This window comes from Oreochromis aureus, linkage group 15 (assembly GCF_013358895.1).
Source record: "Oreochromis aureus strain Israel breed Guangdong linkage group 15, ZZ_aureus, whole genome shotgun sequence".
Lineage (NCBI taxonomy): Eukaryota > Metazoa > Chordata > Actinopteri > Cichliformes > Cichlidae > Oreochromis > Oreochromis aureus.
The window spans coordinates 27,561,866-27,583,326 of NC_052956.1; the positions used below are offsets into that span (position 1 = coordinate 27,561,866).

Sequence of the window (21,461 nt, forward strand, 5' to 3'; positions counted from 1 at the left end):
GTTGCCGCAAAATGTTGTACTGCTTGAAATTCCGTCTCCACCATTGCTGGACACTGCGTGTATAGAGCAGGTAGTGCAACAATAGAAAAATAGTTGCTGGACGACACTGTGTAGCGTTTATCTAGGGTGTTGATCATTTTCCTAAATCCCTCGTTTTGCACAGTGTTGACATATCTTTGGTCAGGTGATAAGTAATAGCCTCCATAATTTCTTTGTGCCTGCGGGAGTTCGAGGAGTATAGGCGCTGTATAAGGTTCCCGTTATTGATGTTTGGGTGGTTGACCGGGATGAATTTTCTCCTGTCACTTTCTCGTCATCCCTGACGTGTTCTCCGTTGTTTTTTCCCTGCCAATTTGAGCATCACGGCACAGCTTCTGTATCAGGTGGTATAAGGCTCCGCCCTTGTCATTTGTTGAGCAGGAAGAGGGAGCGCTTGTTTTCATGCAGATTACGTCCCGGATCAATATGCGGTACAATAGTCGTCGTCTTTTTTCTTTTTTTCTTTTCTTTTTTTTTTTTTAAATCGTTGTCATTTGGAAATGAGATCGCACATAAGTATGAATCGAGATCGCGATTTTCTAACGATTAATCGTGCAGCCCTAAAACAAAGTGTCTACACCACGAACTGCAGTAATACAAGGAAAATATCAAACATACAACTATAGTTAACATGAAAGGCAACACTTCCAATATCCAGGTTAAAACAAGACTACAAACATGCTGTTTTATGCTGTAAACATTTCAACATGGGAATCTATGGTGACTGACTCACTATTTGTGCCAGCTTCAAGTGGCAATCAGAAGAAGTGCAGTCCTTGGACGCTCCACAATGGCTTCATGTTTCAGCCCTGGAGACTGATGCTTGGTTGGGCATGTGTTACAGGGGTGTTGTTTCCTACCTATGGTAATGTCACATATTGCATCTTTAACTTGTGCCTGCCATATTTTAGTCACAGTAATAAACATGTTCATGCATTTATGTATCCATTCAGTGTCATAGCACAAATGTCATGAGTGCTCTCTGCTCGGTGTGGAGGAAGCTCTAAAAAGTATTCACATGGGTGTAAAATCTAGAGCCCCATGTGAAGACTGATAAACGATGGATCAGATGGTTGTAAGGGTGGCCCCTGGGCTCCACAGCTAGAGAAACAGATCTCCAGTCCCTGCCAGGCAGTCCCAGATGGGTTTTCAGTCAACACATAAACAGACGCAGAGAGAGCTTCAGAAAGATATAGTTTGATACCCATTAGCATGTAATTTGATTGCATATGCTCCAACACACAATTTTTTTTATATGTGCTTGTGAAGACAGCCAATGACTGATGAATAATGTGTTCTCAAGTGTACCCAAATGTTAACCATCACAACTTTATATCTGAACCCTAATTCTAAACAAGACTCAACCCTTGAATAGCAGTCTGGGTGCATAGGGAACACAAAAATGGTGGCAATAGTCTTGATTTTTTTCAATTCAATTCAGTTTTATTTAAACAGCACCAAATCACAACATCAGTCACCTCAAGGCACTTTATATTGTAAGGTAGACCCTACAATAATATATATACAGAGAGTGAGCAAGCACTTTGGCGACAGTGGGAAGGAAAAACTCCCTTTTAATGGGTCAGTGTGTAGTTCATAATCCTCACTGAGCCATACAAACAAAATCCCCCTACACATATCCTCACTGAGCCATACAAATTGTGAACACATTCAATGAATGCAAATTAATCACAGCAGAGTTGCCAACACTGCATAATGGGTTTAATAATTATCAGTATTTGCATTTCCATTCTGAGCCATGAAATAAATTATAAAGCTGTAACAGATTCATGTATGTGGTTGCAATGGCAATCATACTCTTGCTGTATTGTGAACACACCACTTTTCTCACAACTTTCTGTCGCTGGTTGGAATTGAACCAACTACCTTTTATTTGTAATGCAAATGGGTAAACCACTATACTATGTGGTCACCAAGTTGAATGTGACAGCACACAATAAAAAAATAGTAGTTTATTAGGATGACAAATTCCTAAACAGCTGTTCATATAAATATGGCTGCTCAGCTGACCTTGACTGAATGGTTTGTGATCAGACCATTTGATTTAACTCTTTTGTTTGAATGCCCATTTGTAAGAGTGTAAGCATTTGCTGCAGTGCCTGGTTGTTTTCTTTTAGCTGGAGATGCTAGAAGGTCAACTAAATGTGTGTTGTCACCTGGAACAATTTTTGTGCAGTTTTTTAAGAAGGTGTGATGTCGCCACTTTAGCAGCCAACAGGGTGTTCTAGTAAGAAAAAGAAATTAAAAACAAACAGACCAAAGAAAAGACTTGTTCACACTATCGTGGCTACTGGTTTCTAGTGGGATTCCCCCAGTAGAAAACTGCAGATCTGAGTTTTATACTCAGTAGCCAACATTCTCCAGAAAGAGAGCTCTTTCTTAAGTTTGATCCCAAACAAATCTTCCATGTAGAACGCCCTCCTGATGTTACCTGTAGTTGTCCTCTTGTGGTCAAATTCCTGTTTGCCCAGATATTTACACATTTGTACGCACAAAAAAACCCTTTAAATACAAAAATAATCAGATTTGTGAAATTAAACTTGTGCATAAATGACTGTTGTTTATTCAGGTTTTGATATCCGCATTTGTAAAATAGCTTTACGTGTGTTCAGATTGCACTTATTTGTCTGTGGATTGGATTGAGCCTTTGAGAGTATTCAGAATTACACATAATATATTTTATACATTTGTTCATCTGAGTTTACTCTTGTTTTACAATTTTGCGACCAGTGTCACACCATTAAACAAGGCCTTTAGGTTCATTAAAATCCTTTGAAACATTGAGAGTAAAAAAATGTCCAGAACAGCAAAAAAGTTTTAAGTGCTTAGCTTTGCTGCGTGTCTTCTGCACTGATGGATTGTGTTTATACCGTCATCTGTGCTGTCAACCAACATGAATTAAGGATTTGAACAAGAGGGCTGCTGTTCAGCTCAGTGTCACTCTTTGTATTTTAATAAGTTTTTATCCCTGGTGGGAGAGGAGTGTGTGTGTCTGTGTTGTCGTCAATGTACAACATGAATGCTGCATTGGCATGTGCATTGTGCATTGCATCCCTGCTGAATGTGTGAACTCGAATGGATATATTTAGGTTTTGTCTTAGCAGCAGTTTTTCGGTCTCCTGCACTTAAAGAGCTATTCAATGGAAATGTGTTTCTCCTTTATTAGGAAACGTGTAGCCATCTGAATAATGCATCCTGAACACTGCCTCTTTATGGCAGCGTACCGAGCAATGTTCAAGGCCAGGCGGTTTTGAATAGTACCATAATTCATCGCCCTGTATGCTGTTAAATATACATGAAAAGTGAAGTGGCTTTCTTTGTGAATTATATTTCGTAAAGTGGTAAAGAGCTACCACTGATTTCAGTGGACAAAAATACTGGGTATTCAGGTGTTCACAGGGATTTGCATGACAAGCAATTTTAGCCATGCTGGTTGCACGCCAACTCCTTTGGCAGGCAAATATATATCTGTTTAGTTTGACCTAAAGTAACTTAAGTAACTGAACCACAAAAAGCAAAGGATAGATAAAGATGAATAAACGGGGTGGCTGTAGCTCAGGTGGTAGAGCAGGTCCGCCACCAATCAGAAGGTCGGTGGTTCAATCCCAGGTTGCCTCCTGGCTGCATGCCAAATATCCTTGGGCAAGATACTAACCCCATGTTTGCCTGCTGGTGGTGGTCAGAGGGCCCGGTGGCGCCAGTGTCCGGCAGCCTCGCCTCTGTCAGTGTGCCCCAGGGCAGCTGTGGCTGCAATGTAGCTTGCCATCGCCAGTGTGTGAATGACTGAATGTAGTGTAAAGCGCTTTGGGGTGCTTAGGGACTGAGTAAAGCGCTATACATGCAGGCCATTTACCAAAGATACTTTGACATGTAAATATTTAGAAGGAATTTTATATGTATTTTCATATTTAACAATTATGACAATAACAATAACAACAAAGCTCTGCCATCAATATGAAATAACCATTATGACGCAAAGCTCTCCATATTATAAATTGGGGCATTTGGCCGTTTGAATTGCATATGTTGCAAAAGCAGTTTCACCCCGGTTCGTATATTCGTCAGGCTTCCAGAAAGAACACCGGGACTCAGTAGTCAATTAACAATACCTTTATTAATACACACTTATTGATTATACCTTCTAGAAGGGAGATGTACAGAACCCCGGACTTTCTCTGCAGATCTCAACCCCTTTGTCTGTTACATGCAGTTTTGTATAAGTGACCCCCCTTCTAATCCCTCTACGAGGTGCCATAAAACTAAGTGCTATGTTTACCTACTTTTACTTGTGTGTGTGCGAGCACGTGAATGCCTACATGTGCGCGTTCCCGCGTGTCTATGTGAGTGCTCGTGAGTGACTGTGTGTGCATAGCTGATATATGCGTGCACGTAAGTGAGTGTGCATATAGGTGTGGGAGTATATCAGTTAAAACACTGTGGGTATGTGTCTCTTCCTAGGGGCCATAAATACCATCTCCCCTCCAGACCACAGTTATCCAGTTCCAAATCTACTTCTAAGCTCACGACACAATCAGGCCTTTATTATATTGAGGGCAGTGTCAGTGTCTCTACCATAATTCTACATTCTATCTTAACACATTTCTAAACTCTAAAGCAAACTAAACATTCCTACATGTCTAAACTCTAAAATAAGCTAAACATCCCTACACATATAAGCAGATTTTTAATGGGTAAATATATGTTGGGTTAAGGATTTAAATGCTAATGATGAAGTGTTTTCCTGCAATGTTGGGAATTAAAATGATAATGTGGCATCTGCTCACCAACTGCCATTGTGTTTAATTAAATATAGTCCTGGCCTATTACTCAGTCCTTGTCTTAAAGCAAATGCCACTCACTCAATATCTGATAACAATGGTCCCAAGTAATGCAACAAGGAGACATAAGCCTGCTGAAAAGGTCTTTAACTTTAGCAATCGATGTTTCTCCTATTTCTCTCTGTCCTGTAGCTGGTGCTGCCAGAGTACTCCATCCATGTGTTGTTCTGCATCATGTTCCTGTGTGCTCAGGAGTGGCTGACTGTGGGCCTCAACATTCCCCTGCTCTTCTACAACACGTGGAGGTAACTATCCAATCCATCGTCCCATGTGTATCTGTGTGAATGTGTACACTTTGCCCTGATTTTTCAGATGGCATCTTATTGGCTAAGGTTGTTTTGACCCAAAGACATTTGGATTAAAAGATGAGGCTTATGATTCAGATATTTTATTTTATTTATAAGAAAATCTGTTAGCAAGAGACTCAAGCAAGGAATTTTTCACCTAACATATACAATATATGTAGCCAAACATTAATGTTTTATTTCAGCACTATTTGAAGTGAATCCCTTATCCCGCTGTTATAAATACTTACTAGAGCACAATATATGTATAAATCCTGAGATGGAAACAGTAACCAACAGATGTACTTTTTCTTTCATTTGAGCAACATTTCTCTGTAAACTAATTATACCGAGCCTTTAAAGAGAACTAAATAAATGCTAACTGTATTGCGCATCTCCAGTAGTGGCAGTGCAACATGAATAAAAATGCTACTTAATGCTATAAACCTCTTTTATGTTAATGCACAATTTTCAACCATTGCTTAAGAAGAAGTCTTATAGTTTACTGATTTAATTCTAGAACCCTTTTTTCTGTCTGGATGTACTCGAACTACTTCTCTGCAGATGTCTTTGTGAAGCGTTTGGGCAGTTTTAAATATCCTATCTAGCGAATGTCATAAGATCTATAACTTTGCTTTAATGGTCACCAGGGATATTAAAAAAAATACATGTAAAGGTTTTTGAAAACCTGACTGCTTATTAACAGCTCAGTACAGAGTGCAAGTTCATCTTACCAGAGCCGAATAAATGCCATGCAAATTCACATTACGAATACATTTATCCAAGAAAAATTAAAAGTCAACTTACCTCTTATTATTATGGTAAGGGATGATAGCAAGTAGATGTGGCCTTGACCACACAGTTAAAACTACCTTGAATCTCAACTCCATACCCCAAAAATCTTCAACAACAATCAAACAGTCAACAATGATCTGAAACCAAATGGTGTTTTGTTGTTGGACTTTTGTGCTAATCACAGTTTGTCCATAATGAACACCAGGTTAAAAAAAAAAGAGTATTCATAAGTGCATGTGGCACCAGGAGACCCTAAGCTTAAGGTTAATGATCGAGTTTGTAATTGTATTGTCAGATCTTCACGCATATGTTCTGGACACGTGAGTGAAGAGAGGAGCAGAGATGTCAGCTGCAGGGGAGAATACTGGACAGGACTGACACATTCAGATGTGAATAGTGAGGATGTCCTGGCCCCGGTCCGCAGGATCTTCAACTCCCACCTCTGATAGAACTTTGAAAGCATTCTGACAGAGGCTTGGTACCTTGAGTCTGAATGGACCATCGTCAGCACCTCTATTGCAGAGGTGACTTGAGGCTGTATGATATGCTCCATGTTTTGGCTGTAATCTCCAGATGGTGGACACTGGAGGTGAAGAGAGCTTTCAAGCTGGAGAAGGAGTCCTGTTGAGCATGGCAACTTATGTAATTCCAGAGTGCAGCTCAAGGCAAAAACTCCAGTTAGGCACTAGTTCAGGGAAGGGGAAGGAGCTCCCTATCCACATTGTATACAGTAGGAATGGGACTGCTAACCTCAACCTCAAGAACATAGTCAAATGATGGAAGAAATACTTTGAGCATCTCTTCAATCCCACTGGCACTACTTCATAGCGGAAGCAGAATGTGGAGACGAAGAAGCTGATTCACCCTTTACTGGAGGTGAAATCACTGATGCAGTTAATCAACTCCTTGGTGGATGAGCTCCTGAGGTGAATGATATTCACCCTGAGTTTCTCAAGGCTCTGGATGTTGTGAACTGTCAGGGCGGACACCCCTCTGCAACACTGTGTGGATGGTGCCTCTGGATTGGCAGACTGAGGTGGTGGTTCCCCTCTTCAAGAAGGGGGATTGGAGAGTATGTTCCAGCTTTAGGTGTATCATACTTCTCAGCTTGACTGGGAAGGTCTATGCTAAGGTACAGGTGAGGAGAGTCCATCTGTGAGTTGAACCAGCAATTCTGGAAGAACAATGCATGCTGGTCATTAAACACTGGACCAGTTCTTCATCCTGTGTAGGATATTTCAGGGTGCCCAACCAGTTTATATGTATTTTGTGGAGAATGCAGAAAACTGTTTTCCCCCATGGTGTCCTGAGGGAGGTACAGGAGTATGGCTCCAGGCTATCCTATCCCTGTTCAACCATGGCCAGAGAGCTGTATTGCCAGCAATAAGTTGGACTGCTGGAAGCTGGACTGCTCTCTGTCACCAATTCTATTCATAATTTCTGTGTATCTAAACACAGAAAATGAGTGAAAGGAGTCTGGTTCAGTAATCACAGTATCTGTGCTTTATCGATGAGGTGGTTTTGTTGGTTTCGTTGACCAATGACCTCCAACTTGCACTGGGGCAGTTTCTGGCCTGGGATTTGTGGCCAAAAAACGGCCTTGTGCTCCCTTGTTCTTGGACCACATTAAACACTCTCCAGATGATTTTATCAACTCAGTTGCTAATATAAGTCATTTATAATACAGCATGATTTTTTAAGGGCAATTGTGAGTGTCAGAAAGGAGGGTAAACCAAGGTGTGCTGATTGGCTAGTGACTGTCACAAATTTTTAGAGATGGCTAATATGGGACTTCACAAATTAGTGGATAACATAATGCTTGCTACATTCATATTTTCTATTTTCTTTCTATTTTAGTCCATGGTTAAATACTGCTTTTTGCAGAACACCTCAGAGCCCTCACTTCATCACCTGAACAGAGTTTAATAGTCAGAAATTAAAAATCATCTTATACCGTGATACCATGATATTGCCTAAGCATAATTGACCAGATTTTTGAGAATATCAGTTTTGTATAAGCAAATCCATATTTGTTGCAACTACATTTTTCTTTGCTTTTCAAGACTGCAGAGTCTAAAAGATGAGTCACCAATCAGTGATCTTCACGTTTCCTTTGCTGCTCCTTCTTTATTTGTTGTCATCTTTGTTGCTGGTCCTCCCGCTGGTTAGTGGGATAGAAATGGACTGCTGGCAGCATCATTGGTTCAAGCTCGTGTGCTCAGCTGGTTGAAGTTACAGAAGAAGAGGAGAGAAAAGAAGAGAAAACATTTTGCTATCTCATTAACTGCAGAGTTTGCAGATGCCCACCAGCTACTGATGTGTGAGCTGAAAGATAAGTAGACAAGGAAAGGAAGATGGGGAGAAAGTAGGGATTGGCAGGAAGTAGAACAGAGAAAGTGAATGAGTGAGTGATGGGTGAAAGATCTAATATTGACACGGTGATTCAGAGGAGAGTGAGGGATGGAGAGAGGACAGTAGGCTGTGGATGGGGGAGTGAATGTATTAATAACTACTGTAACAAGATTTGTCAAAAAAAAAAACAGCTGATAGTAAGCTATTTACCGATAGTAAAGTTTCAGGTAAAGTTTCTTTTGAAATTCTCAAAAAACCTAATTAGTCTATCTAAATTAAACAAAATCTTGGATCTTATTCTAGTCACGTGGTTGGAGAATTACTAATTTTCAACATTTGCAATTTAACCCCCAGAAAGCGTAAAGTATTTAGCTAGGATCTTAGACTGAGTAATCCGTAGGTCTGTAGAGAGAAAAGAAATAACTGGAGAAGGTTTAATTTTGTAAAAATAATCTTCATATGTCAGAATTCTTGTAACTTAGTTGAAATAATCTGTAGGACTGCCTGTCTAGTTTTCAAATTCTCCTTTGGATGTTAAAGTCACAGTACAAAGGTAGATCTACATATTATGAGACAAGGAACATTAAGGCCTCGGTAGAGCAACCGTAATTACATACAGCCTGCAGTGATGGAACTGACAACTTGTCCATTCGTGAGGGATATTTTCTTGATTATTTAAAAACTAGTTTAGCATGCAATAATATCAATGTAGGGGGTTGTAGAGGGAATTCCAAGACAGCCTGGCCACTGTAGTTTTGCTGTTAAAATTCTTTGCTTACCAGCTGAATCTTTCCCAAAGAGTGTGTCTGTGTGTGTGAGTTAGAGAGAGAGAGAGTGCTGTTTGTTGTGTGTGAACAAAATTATTAACACCAAACATCTCTATATCTAGCATAAAGGAAGAAGTGTGTCTCAAATGTTTTCATGTCTCATCTGTCACCTTTACTCGAGGGACTTCCATTTATTATTCAGTTATTGATGATATTTTTAGTATGTAAATTAGATATTCAGTAGATTCTTAATGATTACCCAGACATGTTCACCTCATCCTCAGTAAAGTATAGTTGGGACATGTACAGTGACTCATTACTGAACCCTTGTGTGGTGCTCATTTTCAAATGCATTGTTGCATATTTCATATATGCATGACATATCAGCAAACATATGTAAATATGTGAATTTACAATGTAATTCATTTTTGACACCTAAATGTACAACCATTTCCCAGTTGTAAATGACAAATACAGGGAGTGCAGAATTATTAGGCAAATGAGTATTTTGTCCACATCATCCTCTTCATGCATGTTGTCTTACTCCAAGCTGTATAGGCTCGAAAGCCTACTACCAATTAAGCATATTAGGTGATGTGCATCTCTGTAATGAGAAGGGGTGTGGTCTAATGACATCAACACCCTATATCAGGTGTGCATAATTATTAGGCAACTTCTTTTCCTTTGGCAAAATGGGTCAAAAGAAGGACTTGACAGGCTCAGAAAAGTCAAAAATAGTGAGATATCTTGCAGAGGGATGCAGCAGTCTTAAAATTGCAAAGCTTCTGAAGCGTGATCATCGAACAATCAAGCGTTTCATTCAAAATAGTCAACAGGGTCGCAAGAAGCGTGTGGAAAAAACCAAGGCGCAAAATAACTGCCCATGAACTGAGAAAAGTCAAGCGTGCAGCTGCCAAGATGCCACTTGCCACCAGTTTGGCCATATTTCAGAGCTGCAACATCACTGGAGTGCCCAAAAGCACAAGGTGTGCAATACTCAGAGACATGGCCAAGGTAAGAAAGGCTGAAAGACGACCACCACTGAACAAGACACACAAGCTGAAACGTCAAGACTGGGCCAAGAAATATCTCAAGACTGATTTTTCTAAGGTTTTATGGACTGATGAAATGAGAGTGAGTCTTGATGGACCAGATGGATGGGCCCGTGGCTGGATTGGTAAAGGGCACAGAGCTCCAGTCCCACTCAGACGCCAGCAAGGTGGAGGTGGAGTACTGGTTTGGGCTGGTATCATCAAAGATGAGCTTGTGGGGCCTTTTCGGGTTGAGGATGGAGTCAAGCTCAACTCCCAGTCCTACTGCCAGTTTCTGGAAGACGCCTTCTTCAAGCAGTGGTACAGGAAGAAGTCTGCATCCTTCAAGAAAAACATGATTTTCATGCAGGACAATGCTCCATCACATGCGTCCAAGTACTCCACATCATGGCTGGCAAGAAAGGGTATAAAAGAAGAAAAACTAATGACATGGCCTCCTTGTTCACCTGATCTGAACCCCATTGAGAACCTGTGGTCCATCATCAAATGTGAGATTTACAAGGAGGAAAAACAGTACACCTCTCTGAACAGTGTCTGGGAGGCTGTGGTTGCTGCTGCACGCAATGTTGATGGTGAACAGATCAAAACACTGACAGAATCCATGGATGGCAGGCTTTTGAGTGTCCTTGCAAAGAAAGGTGGCTATATTGGTCGCTGATTTGTTTTTGTTTTGTTTTTGAATGTCAGAAATGTATATTTGTGAATGTGGAGATGTTATATTGGTTTCACTGGTAAAATAAATAATTGAAATGGGTATATATTTGTTTTTGTTAAGTTGCCTAATAATTATGCACAGTAATAGTCACCTGCACACACAGATATCCCCTAAAATAGCTAAAACTAAAACAAACTAAAAACTACTTCCAAAACATTCAGCTTTGATATTAATGAGTTTTTGGGTTCATTGAGAACATGGTTGTTGTTCAATAATAAAATTATTCCTCAAAAATACAACTTGCCTAATAATTCTGCACTCCCTGTATACATGGATTACCATAAAGTACGAACATAAGCCATCTGTTAGCCTTGGTTCGAAGCAGAGATACCAGTTGCATAATGATGGCAGCTTCCTGGTTGGACTTTATTTCCCATTAAATCCTGCAAAACACAGCAGGAGACAGAAAAATAACCTGAAGCCAACTCTCTTATTGCAACTGGTCTAGTACATTGTTACACAGCACTCCATGTTACAGATTGCTGCTCATTTATATCAGTTCTGGGGTCTGTTAAGGGCAAATTACCCCATCGACAATGTGCATCAGTAATAGCTCTCCCTTAAAGTAACAGGCGGCAATTCCTTCCTCATGTCTCATTTCCCGAATATTTTCTATGTCATAATTTGAACAGCCATCCTGAAGTAGGTCTCACTGGAAAGCTCCAGGAAACATCTTACAATTCCCCTATCACACTAAGTTTTGTGTTCTGGTTACTCTGCGCATCTTCTTTGTACACAGCTTTAAGGAAGAGGACTGTTAGTGTTCACAAATATTGATTATGTTAAAAGCACAGCATTGGGACGTGTAGATGTTGGGTTGGATTTTCTCTTTAATTTGTGAATCAGTCAGTAGGTGTCAGTTGAAGAAAGGAAAAATTAGTTGAAAATTCATAATAAAGTTTATATATTTAATCTACTGCTGTTGAATTTGTTGTTAGCTTAATGAGCTGAGTTGAAAAACCCCAGCCCTGATACTTTTAGAAGTACATAACAGACCTGGGTGAAAATATATTTGAATATCTATTCAAATATGATGTCATACTTTGCTCACTTTGTTGAAAATGGGAATTCCCTGCAAGATAAGTCAAATTTCCTGGGATATTTCCAGAGTCAACTAGTTGCTAAACCTCACCTCCCTTTCACAGCTAGCACAGCACAGCGTCTGGTTTCCTGCAATAATATGTAAAAGTGTAACACTATTATACTATATGTTATTTTTAAAACAATATCTGCCCTTGATTTCTTCCCAGCGTAGAGTAATTAGGAACATCCGTTTATCATCATTGATAAATGATCATTGTTTTCTAGCTACCTTATTAGCATTAACACTAGTTAGCATTCTTTATTGAATTATTAGGAGCTGGACTATGATGTATCAGCTCTGCCATATCTATTAAAATCATCTTTTATTTCTATATGAATCACAATGGAAAGGCTCACTCTGAGGACGTGTAAAAATTACCAAATGGCAAAATACATGAATTCTGAAGCAGTAGTGGTTTTGACTTCCTCAGTAGATAATTTGCACATTTATTAAATTGTCTTAATGTTTTCTTCAAAAAACTTTGGATGCTAGCTGTATAAACTCATTTTTAAATGTGTTTTACTTTGAGGATGTTATTATTTAACTCCAGCATTGAAAAGAGAAAAAACGTTACCAGTAAATAACTCTGACCCATCATGCTTGACTAGTTTCTATTCTTTTAGGTACCTGTTGATAAATGCCTTGATTTTTAAAGGTTGTGAGCAAGCTAGAATGCATCATTTGCTGCTAATAGGGCAGATAAGGTCCAAAAAGGTTTTTCATAGCTAGAAATAGTTGTTAAACCATGAGCAATCACTGTGAAGGGGACAGGTTTATCAAAAGATTTGTGTCCATCAACATATTCAACTGCAATTTCACCCACGTCTTCTGCATGATGGCGTACCTCAAAACTCATCATGCCATCTTTTTCCATGCTGTCTTCTCCTCCACTTCCACCCATCATCTCTCCCACATGTCCCACCCCTTCCCACGTGGTCTGGAACGGGTCAACTACCCGTGGTGTGGTCTTTGCCCTCTGTGGTAGGTACTTCCATTCCCCAACGGACACTAAGGAGCTGCTGTACGACCCAGCGTCCGTGATGAATGGTGACACACTCAAGTTCTGCCTGAAGGAGGCCTGGTGCAAGCTGTCCTTCTTCGTCCTTTCCTTCTTCTACTATCTCTACTGGTGAGCACAGGGCAGGTGATATGGGGAGATAATTGGATTACATGTAAATAAATTGCATTAATCTAATTACAACACACACATAAGCAGTAAAACTGAACTGAAGCTACTTTTTAAAAAAGCATGGGGAGAAAAGGATCAGTTGATCAGGTGTTCTCCTGCCCGGACTAAACATCAGCAGGTCATGTAACATTGGTTTGATTTCCCAACTGATGAAGCAATATGAGTGCAAATCACTGAATAAAGTAACCATTTCTCCAGCAGTCACATGCAACTCCATGTACTCATATGACTTTGAAGTCCAGTTTGCTATGTCAGGCTAGTAATGTGTACTACTGCTAATGCATGTGATGTTAAGAGAATTTGATTCTTTACTTCACTGACAAGCACCACAATAATGCTGATGGGTAGAACTACGACATATTGGTTCAAATGTTGTTTATGTGGAACAAGATAATTGATATTATTGATAATATATCACATGTCCATTGTTGTATAATTTGTCTGTCATTTCCTGATGTTACTGTTAAAATCAATTTTCTTGTTCATGTCTAACGATGCTGTTATTATTAACCCCCGGATTCTTGTTCCATGTGTCATGTGGGTGCTGCAGTGTGTGGAACCTGGAAATATCCCTCTAATAGGTCTTATCAGTGGAAACACTTAAAGGTACAATCCTTATATTTTTTGATATTTCATTCTATGGTAGTATTAAAGGCAAAACAGCATTATTCAGAAGAAACCTTGACCATATGACCACCCCAGTGTTTGCCCTTTTCTCAATCTTGATACGTTGGACTATGAACGGCTGTTGTGGTTATATGTATTTGATGATTTTGACCAGATTACACCATTTTTTCCAAGTCTAGTTATAGAACTCAGAAGAGGGTTTTCGATGACAACTAAAGAAGGATTGCAACTTTAACATGGAGCTGCTCTTGTATGTGTGTGATAATGCTGCAACTGAACATTGCAGTAAGGTCCTCACCTTGTAGAAAAATGCAGTTTATGTATCTGCTTGGGGTATAAATATTTTGCCAACAGTAATGTTTATCGCAGCAATACCACACAGATAGAAAAGCAAAATCATGAGAGTGTTGATCTTAGACTCTTGCACAACACAATATCCTGATGTTTATTTTTGAGAATGGCTGCGATTACTGAACATGTTTTAGAGATATGAGGCGGTACTTATTGTCCTTAAATTTACAAACACATTGAGCTTTTTAAACACAGTCTATTTAAAGCTTCAACACATGACCCCTGGGTAAATGTATACCAGAGGCATGTGATTAATTGCATTTTTAAGGATGTGTGCAGCATTTTGGCAATGCAGGCTTAATTTGGGGTGAAACACATTTCATGAACCTAGTTATATCCAACAAGAAAAAACTCATCTGAAAGGTTTTTCAGTTTTAAAATATATAAGAGATCACAAAGGCAGTTGGATTGTAATGCGTTCCCTCCTGGCATGAAAAAGAAAAAGAGCTAATGTGTTACGCTCACATGTATCCCATTCATTTTCATACCAGAGCCTACATCAGTCAGTAGATGGAGTAGCTTGTGTGGAAGGTTCAACCAACAAAAGGTGTCTTTATTAAGTAATATTACAATATGGGGACAAACATTTATAGCAAAATTGGTTGGGTATGATGTAATCATTGTTACAATAACTGAATTGGGTGCCTATTGTTATAAAGAGAGTGTTCATCTTAAACTTAAATCATCTTGCTTTTTCATCTCACTTCATCCTGTCCTGCTCTAGCTCATATTGGACTGATCTGCAGCAGCAACAGGTATTCTACAATACAAGGTGATGGTGCATTCACTTTCAAATCTAAAGTCAAGGACACATTCAAGAGAATTTGTCCTTGCCTCTTTTCCTCACAATTTCAAGATTTTGTGGTGTGATGTATCTGTAGCAACTTGCTGGCCTTCATGATCCTCCCTGTTTCTACACTCTTGTTCAAGGGTCCAAGGAGTAAAACAGTTTGTTTGTTACAGTATCAGGAGGTTCTGCTGAAAGCAAAACAAGCCAAATTTGAGTAGTTTAAATTCGGTTGTGGAGATTTATTATTTGACCAAAACTGTGATTTCAGTACATTAGTGTGCATTTGGGTAAAATGCTACCCCTTTCCCAATGGCTGGCCTAAATATGAGGGAAAAATCTGTTACTATATTTTGAATGGCACTGACTCATTACAAATCAAAATGCACAAATTATGCATCAGCCAAAAGAACAAAACCTCACAAAACTATTACGTAAACTTATTTAAGTCCCCAGTACAACTGCAACAAAGGATTCTTGAGACTAATAGTTTCCACATCTGCCTAAAGGGTGAGTGCGTGTAACATAAAATTCATTGCCAATTAGATGAGTAGCAATTCTAAAACTGAGACTTAAACTTTCAGCCCTTTTGTAGTTACAAAAAAGAAGGGCTGGTGTTAACTGGTCAACAGCCTTAACACTGGCATGTAACATTGTATAAGTAGTACTTATACAATGTTACAAAATGTATTTTTTCCATTTTAAATAAGATTTCAACACACATAAGCATCCACTAAAGGAAGGTTTTATCTTGTAATTATGACTTATGAATCTCAAAATTACCAGAAAAAAAACCCAGACATACATCTTTTAAACACATGCCATAAATATCTGGCAACTGAGAAGACTGCTGGACTTTTGGGTGAAGAATCTTGTCTTATTCTGGTCCAGTATCATATTCTAGCTGCTCAACAGCCCTGTGTCTTCTTTGTTGTATTTTTCATATCATGATACACCAAATGTTTTGACCTAGAAGGCAGGCTAGTTCAGCAACCGGACTCTTCTTTTGTAATAGACACAGTATTGTGTTTACCATTGCCTTGCTGAGATTTGCAAGGCCCATACATAATTTTTCAAAGTTTTCACAAATATGGACTAAAAAGTGGAAAATTCATGTTAAAACACTGTCTTAAACTAAGCAGGGGATTAACTTGAACTGACATTGAGAACATCAATAATATTATGTTGATGTTGCAATTTTTTTTCATGTTATGTGAGGTTTGAATTTTATAAAATAAAGCGTCAATTTTTTCCATTTAGAGCTGTTGCTACATACTTGTAGTACTGTAGCTATAAAGCTGATGACTGAAAGGTCATTGTGGCCCGTTGAAAAGATGGCCCTTGCAACAGAAATCACACTTGAGCTTTGTTTTAATGATAAAAATAACAAATTCAAAGAGTACACTCTAATTTTATACAACTATAGTGATGGTCTACATAAGGAATTCATGAGGTTGAACTGAAAGTGAAGCAGCCTGAAACCTGATCTGTGCAGCTTGTTTCTGTTTCCTCGACCCTCCTTTTTCCACTGCTCCCCAAACCAAAATGCACTCGTCTGCATCTGTGACCTTCACACCTTTGCAACCAATCATGCTAACACACACACACGGAAAACCCAGTGTATTGTATGCATATAATGAAACTGTGCATGCTGTGCAGGCACAACTGAACACACAGCTCCACCTGAACACTCACCTTCACACCTGGGAAATGGATAATTCAAAAATCCTTTCTGGTTGCTCGGTGGAGCTTAGCCTGTGCAGATGATCCGCTGTAGTTACTCTGTAACACATGATTTTGTCCATCTGGACACAGTGGGAGGCCAGATGCATTGAAGAGCACTAAGTGAACAGATACTTCTCAGATGTCTACATCTGTGCCTGCAAATTTACTTTACAGAGATACATTATGAGACAACACAAGATTACAAAACAGTAAAATGCGTTATAACAAAGCTTGCTTACCTCACAAATTGAAAGATAACGCACCTGCTAGTTTCCTCATGCCTGCCTAGCTTCTTTTCTGTCTTAGACCCAGGTGGGTTCTGTGCTTTCTCACCTTCCTCAATCTCCTGACACTGGATGGTAATGAAGTCATGCCTGACAAATGAAGTCTCCTTCCTTTGGAGTGTGACCTTTGACCTCAACCCTCAAACTTCTGACCTTCTTTCTTCCCTCTATCCTCGTGTAATTTCTGTCACATGGATGCTGTGTGGAATGTGGTGCACTACACTAACAAGCACTTTCCCTTCCTGCAAGATCAATACAGGTTTTATGTCTTTCCTCAGCTTGGGTTTACCCCTGTGCTCTGAAACACTGGGCATTGGCATGCTACTGCCTGCATATTCTAGCCTAACCTTTTATTTAAAAAGAAAAATCATGAATGCTGTTCTTCTGATCTTCCTGGGGCATGAAAGTTTTGTTTTTGTGTCAGCCATACACTCAGCACACACACAAGTTTAACATTGGCTCAAAGATATTAAGTTAATGGAACATGAAATAACCAACATCTGTTACTATATTAACCCTTAATACAGAGAATATACTGAAAATTTACCACAGATGATGTAACACTACATTATCTGCAGGACTGCAGATGAGCAGAAACTACATATTGTATTTTTTTTACTGTGTTTGCTACTGGGGTGATATTTGAGGTCGGGGAAACAAACTACATTTCAATGAAGCAGAAGCAAAACATGTTAATTCACTTTTATGTCACAATGTTCAATGAATTGTACCTGCCAGTGGACCAGAACTGATTTGATGTTTGCTGCTGTGATGCCTTTCCACTTGGTAGAAAATATTATTAGAACTGACTGCTGAAAACTAACTGTGTCAAGAGATGTACTCTAAGACACTTCTTCAGCTGAGAATCAGAGAGGAGAAACACACAGTTTTACTTGCATGCAAGGGCAGCCACAGAGCACCTGCACCTGGAGTGAGGGCTCCGGGACTCGCACTCTGCCACTGCCCTGGTCTTTATTTATACACAAGAAGAGTAATACAACAGTGAATACGTTTGTTCAGTGGAATGTTGATGCGTGAGCATGTGTGGATATGTGTGTGTGTGTGTGCACGTGTGTGCGTGTGCCAGGAGAGGCTCCTCTACCTGGTACAAAGTGAAACTGCTTATTAAGCTCTTATCTAGCAGGTACTGCTCCTTCCCTGCATGATAACGGGTCACAGTGAATCAAAACAGTCTGAGTTATAAAGAGGTCATCATGCAGTATTCTATCATATGCAAACTTATATTATTAAAAGATTATACTGACTACTAAGTACAATTTTCTATTGACAAACTGATACCATTCTCAGTCAACTTTTTGACCTCCAGTTATGCTAGAGAGAAATGGCATGACATGCTATGTAACCTAAACATGTTTTTTAGCTTGATCTTACCTTATAACTGCACCCACAAGAGTGTACTCATGACATGACATACACCAACAGTTATATATTACTGTTGGAAAATAAATAAACAAGTAATCTTTATGATGTAACAATGCTATAATAATGGCTTGTTTGGGCTTATTGCACAAAAATATTGAGAGGGTTGAGAAGGAAACTTAGATAACTTTTCTTGTCATAGTTGCAAGTAGAGTTGTCACAATACCAGAATTTCAAACTTAAAATTGATACTTTTTTTCATATCGCAGCTAAGCTTTTGACCTCATCCTGCAGCAAGAGAAGTAATGGCAAAGAAGCCATTTTTTGAAAAAGATAAGTTGTTAATTTTCCACCAGTTTTTCAAATTATAAATTAGATAATCAATTATCTGTGACATTTTTATCTGTATTGTATCTTACCTTCACAATATCTAAAAAGAAATAACTAATAAAGAAATGAAACAACACAATACATAACACATTTAAATCATAGCAATTTTTGTAGAAGAAAAGCATCATGAAAAAGTTAAAAATGAACTTTTGTGGTATTAGTTATGCTAAAATAAAGAAGATATTTTAAAAATGGTGCCTTCAGTGTGAAAGATTGAACCAGTCACTGCCTCCGCTCCATGATAACAGATAGCTAATGTGCCAGTCAGGTAATTGCTAACACTTAATCCGGTAATGCTAATGTGTGCACTGGTCAGTGTAACATTTTTGATAACTTTTAATTATCTCTGAAATCTCTCATAAAATATTGCTCAGTGTTATGAAATTCAACTACATCAGCTGTTAATGAGGAGAACACCAGTGCCCCTGATTTTCCTGCAGTGGTGCTGTGTGAATCAACTGGACCTATTTATTTTGATATTGGTGCCAATGAATATTATAATTCAATATTCATTTTAGTATCGATTAATATGTCAGTATGGATTTTTTCTGACAACCCTAGTTGGAACAATAGGGTTAAAGGTCATAGGTCAAAGAAACAATGATTATTGGTTTGAATTGTGAAACAAAAAGTGGTCTTTCATATTGTTGATGTTTTGTTGACGCCATCCATCGATCCCAACCTCCTCATTTTATTGACTTGGCACATAGCTAAATCTACTGACTTCCCTGTCACACTAAATTTTCACAGCAAGAAAAAAGATGTGTTTTGTTGCTAAAACAGTTAATGGTAAATTGTAACTGTGGGTCGTAATAGGCTGCTACAAAAATTACCTCTGGGGTCATCTGTTAAGTAGTTCAGTCATGTTGTGCAAATGAAAAAAGTATTGCAGCTATTTGTAATGAGCTTGGCGTGAGATCTCTGTTTCAATATTATTATAAAACTGTCCTTAGTCAAGGAATTGCTTTAGTTTTCCTGTGTGCATTTTACCCCACACATGGATATGCAAGCATGCTCTACACTCTAATTAGACTTAGACTAATTGGACATTAACTTGTTAACACACATTGTTCCTGTCTAATAAGGTGTCTTTCAAAGGGCACATGTTCACCACTAATTCAGTTTATATTATAAATGTCCAATTAATTGGGCATTTATAATACAAGTCCACCTCTCCTGGCATATGCATGGTAGCATATGCCAACAGCAAGTGTTAGACTCTTATTATTCTTCCTATTCTCTAGCTCAGTGTTTCCCAACTTTTTGGAATCATGGCACATATTTCACATTAGAAAAATCACACGGCACACCACCAAACAAAACCACCAGGTATAGCAGAATTGCCTCGGTTTGTCCCCAGTATACCTTTTGTGCTTTCTTCTGACCACTACTCATGCTAGGGCCTTCATCTGGGTCAGAATTTTCTGCTGGACCCAGGTCAGATTGACTACTTTTTTTTAATTCAAATATTCATCTATTGCAATTAAGCGCTGCGTTGTCTCACTCACAGCATAACTATTATGTATTTTTTTCATCTTCTTCTGTTTTACTGGCAGTTAGCAACCAATTTAATTAGAGCAGGTAGTTGTACTGCCCCCTAGTGGAAGAGAATGTAATTGTTCTGCCCGTTACTCAGGTTGATCGCATAGAGTACTAATCAAACGGAACGAGATAATCTTCCACGGCACACCTGATCATTTCTCGGCACAGTGGTTGGGAAGCACTGCTCTAGGCACAAACCATAGGCTATATGTAAAAGTTAGATATAGCAGCCAATTGGTTTCTGAACATTGATGTTGTTTTTTGATCCAAAGTTACCATGTTTAGATTAGATTGGAATGCTTAGTGATAAGTTACCAAGCTTGGTAAACTACTTATATCCATATGGTGTATAGCACAATGACTGGAACAAAAACTGGAAGGACGCCCACGGACAGGGAACTGGGGGCTATGTAATGACCATCCATGGAATATGCGTGAAAATTCATGTGAAATCTCTTTTAGCACAGAAGATTTGCCCCCCAGGAATTAAACTTATTTTAACTTTGAGGCAAGAAATAAAAATGGGAGAAAAAAAATACGAGCGATAATGCACAAGATAATGTGATAATGCACCACAAACTACAGCTACCCTTAATTCTGATCCTAAATAAATCCAAATGAATGATATAGGGTAAATTTTTGCCCAGTCTACAATAGAGATGGACCGATCCGATATTACGTATCGGTATCGGTCCGATACTGAAGTAAATTACTGGATCGGATATCGGAGAGAAATAAAAAATGTAATCCGATCCATTAAATATCAAAAAAGCACCTCACAAAACTTGCAACACGGCGTAACTCGGCTCATAACCATAGCACGTCGGAGCAGTGTGCGTCACGTGATCATCTCCGAGGAAGTTATCCCAGAGAGAAGTACAGCAAGTGTGTAAGTTCATCTCTGAATGTTTGTAAAGCATTCCCATGTTAAGCTTAACAACCGATATATGGAGCGACTGCCTCTTCTTGCTGCTCTTCTTGCCGATCAGCTGATCGGCTTTTCTGTCGCGAGTCCATCTCTCTTCTTTTGTTTGTGGCCCACTTTGCACCAGAAAGAGGAAACCAGCGGCTAAACAACAGCAGCACGTTTAAGCTTGATAAGCTGTTGTTAGAATTTATTTAATATTACTTTCTACACCAGGATCCTTTTCTACGAAGCTGACCGCTGGTAACTATGCAGGGGCGGATCTAGCAAAGTTTAGCCAGGGGGGCCCATAGGGCATTAACAGGGAAAAGGGG

General features: G+C 39.1%; 1 protein-coding gene across 7 annotated transcripts in view; it reads left to right on the forward strand.

The window, feature by feature from the left end:
* cnih3 (cornichon family AMPA receptor auxiliary protein 3) overlaps nucleotides 1-21,461 on the forward strand; it is a 131,697-nt gene that overhangs the window by 105,828 nt on the left and 4,408 nt on the right. For 2 of the 7 annotated variants that reach the window (XM_039599205.1, XM_039599206.1), the window contains exons 4-7: nucleotides 5,031-5,143; nucleotides 12,930-13,076; nucleotides 13,687-13,742; nucleotides 14,839-14,869. In XM_039599205.1, coding sequence (XP_039455139.1) covers nucleotides 5,031-5,143; nucleotides 12,930-13,076; nucleotides 13,687-13,714 — 288 coding nt within the window. In that variant the 3' untranslated portion in view covers nucleotides 13,715-13,742; nucleotides 14,839-14,869. Of the gene's footprint in view, nucleotides 1-5,030; nucleotides 5,144-12,929; nucleotides 13,077-13,686; nucleotides 13,743-14,838; nucleotides 20,989-21,461 lie in introns of those variants that run through there. The other 5 variants (XM_039599203.1, XM_039599209.1, XM_039599204.1 and 2 more) reach the window with 5 other exon arrangements.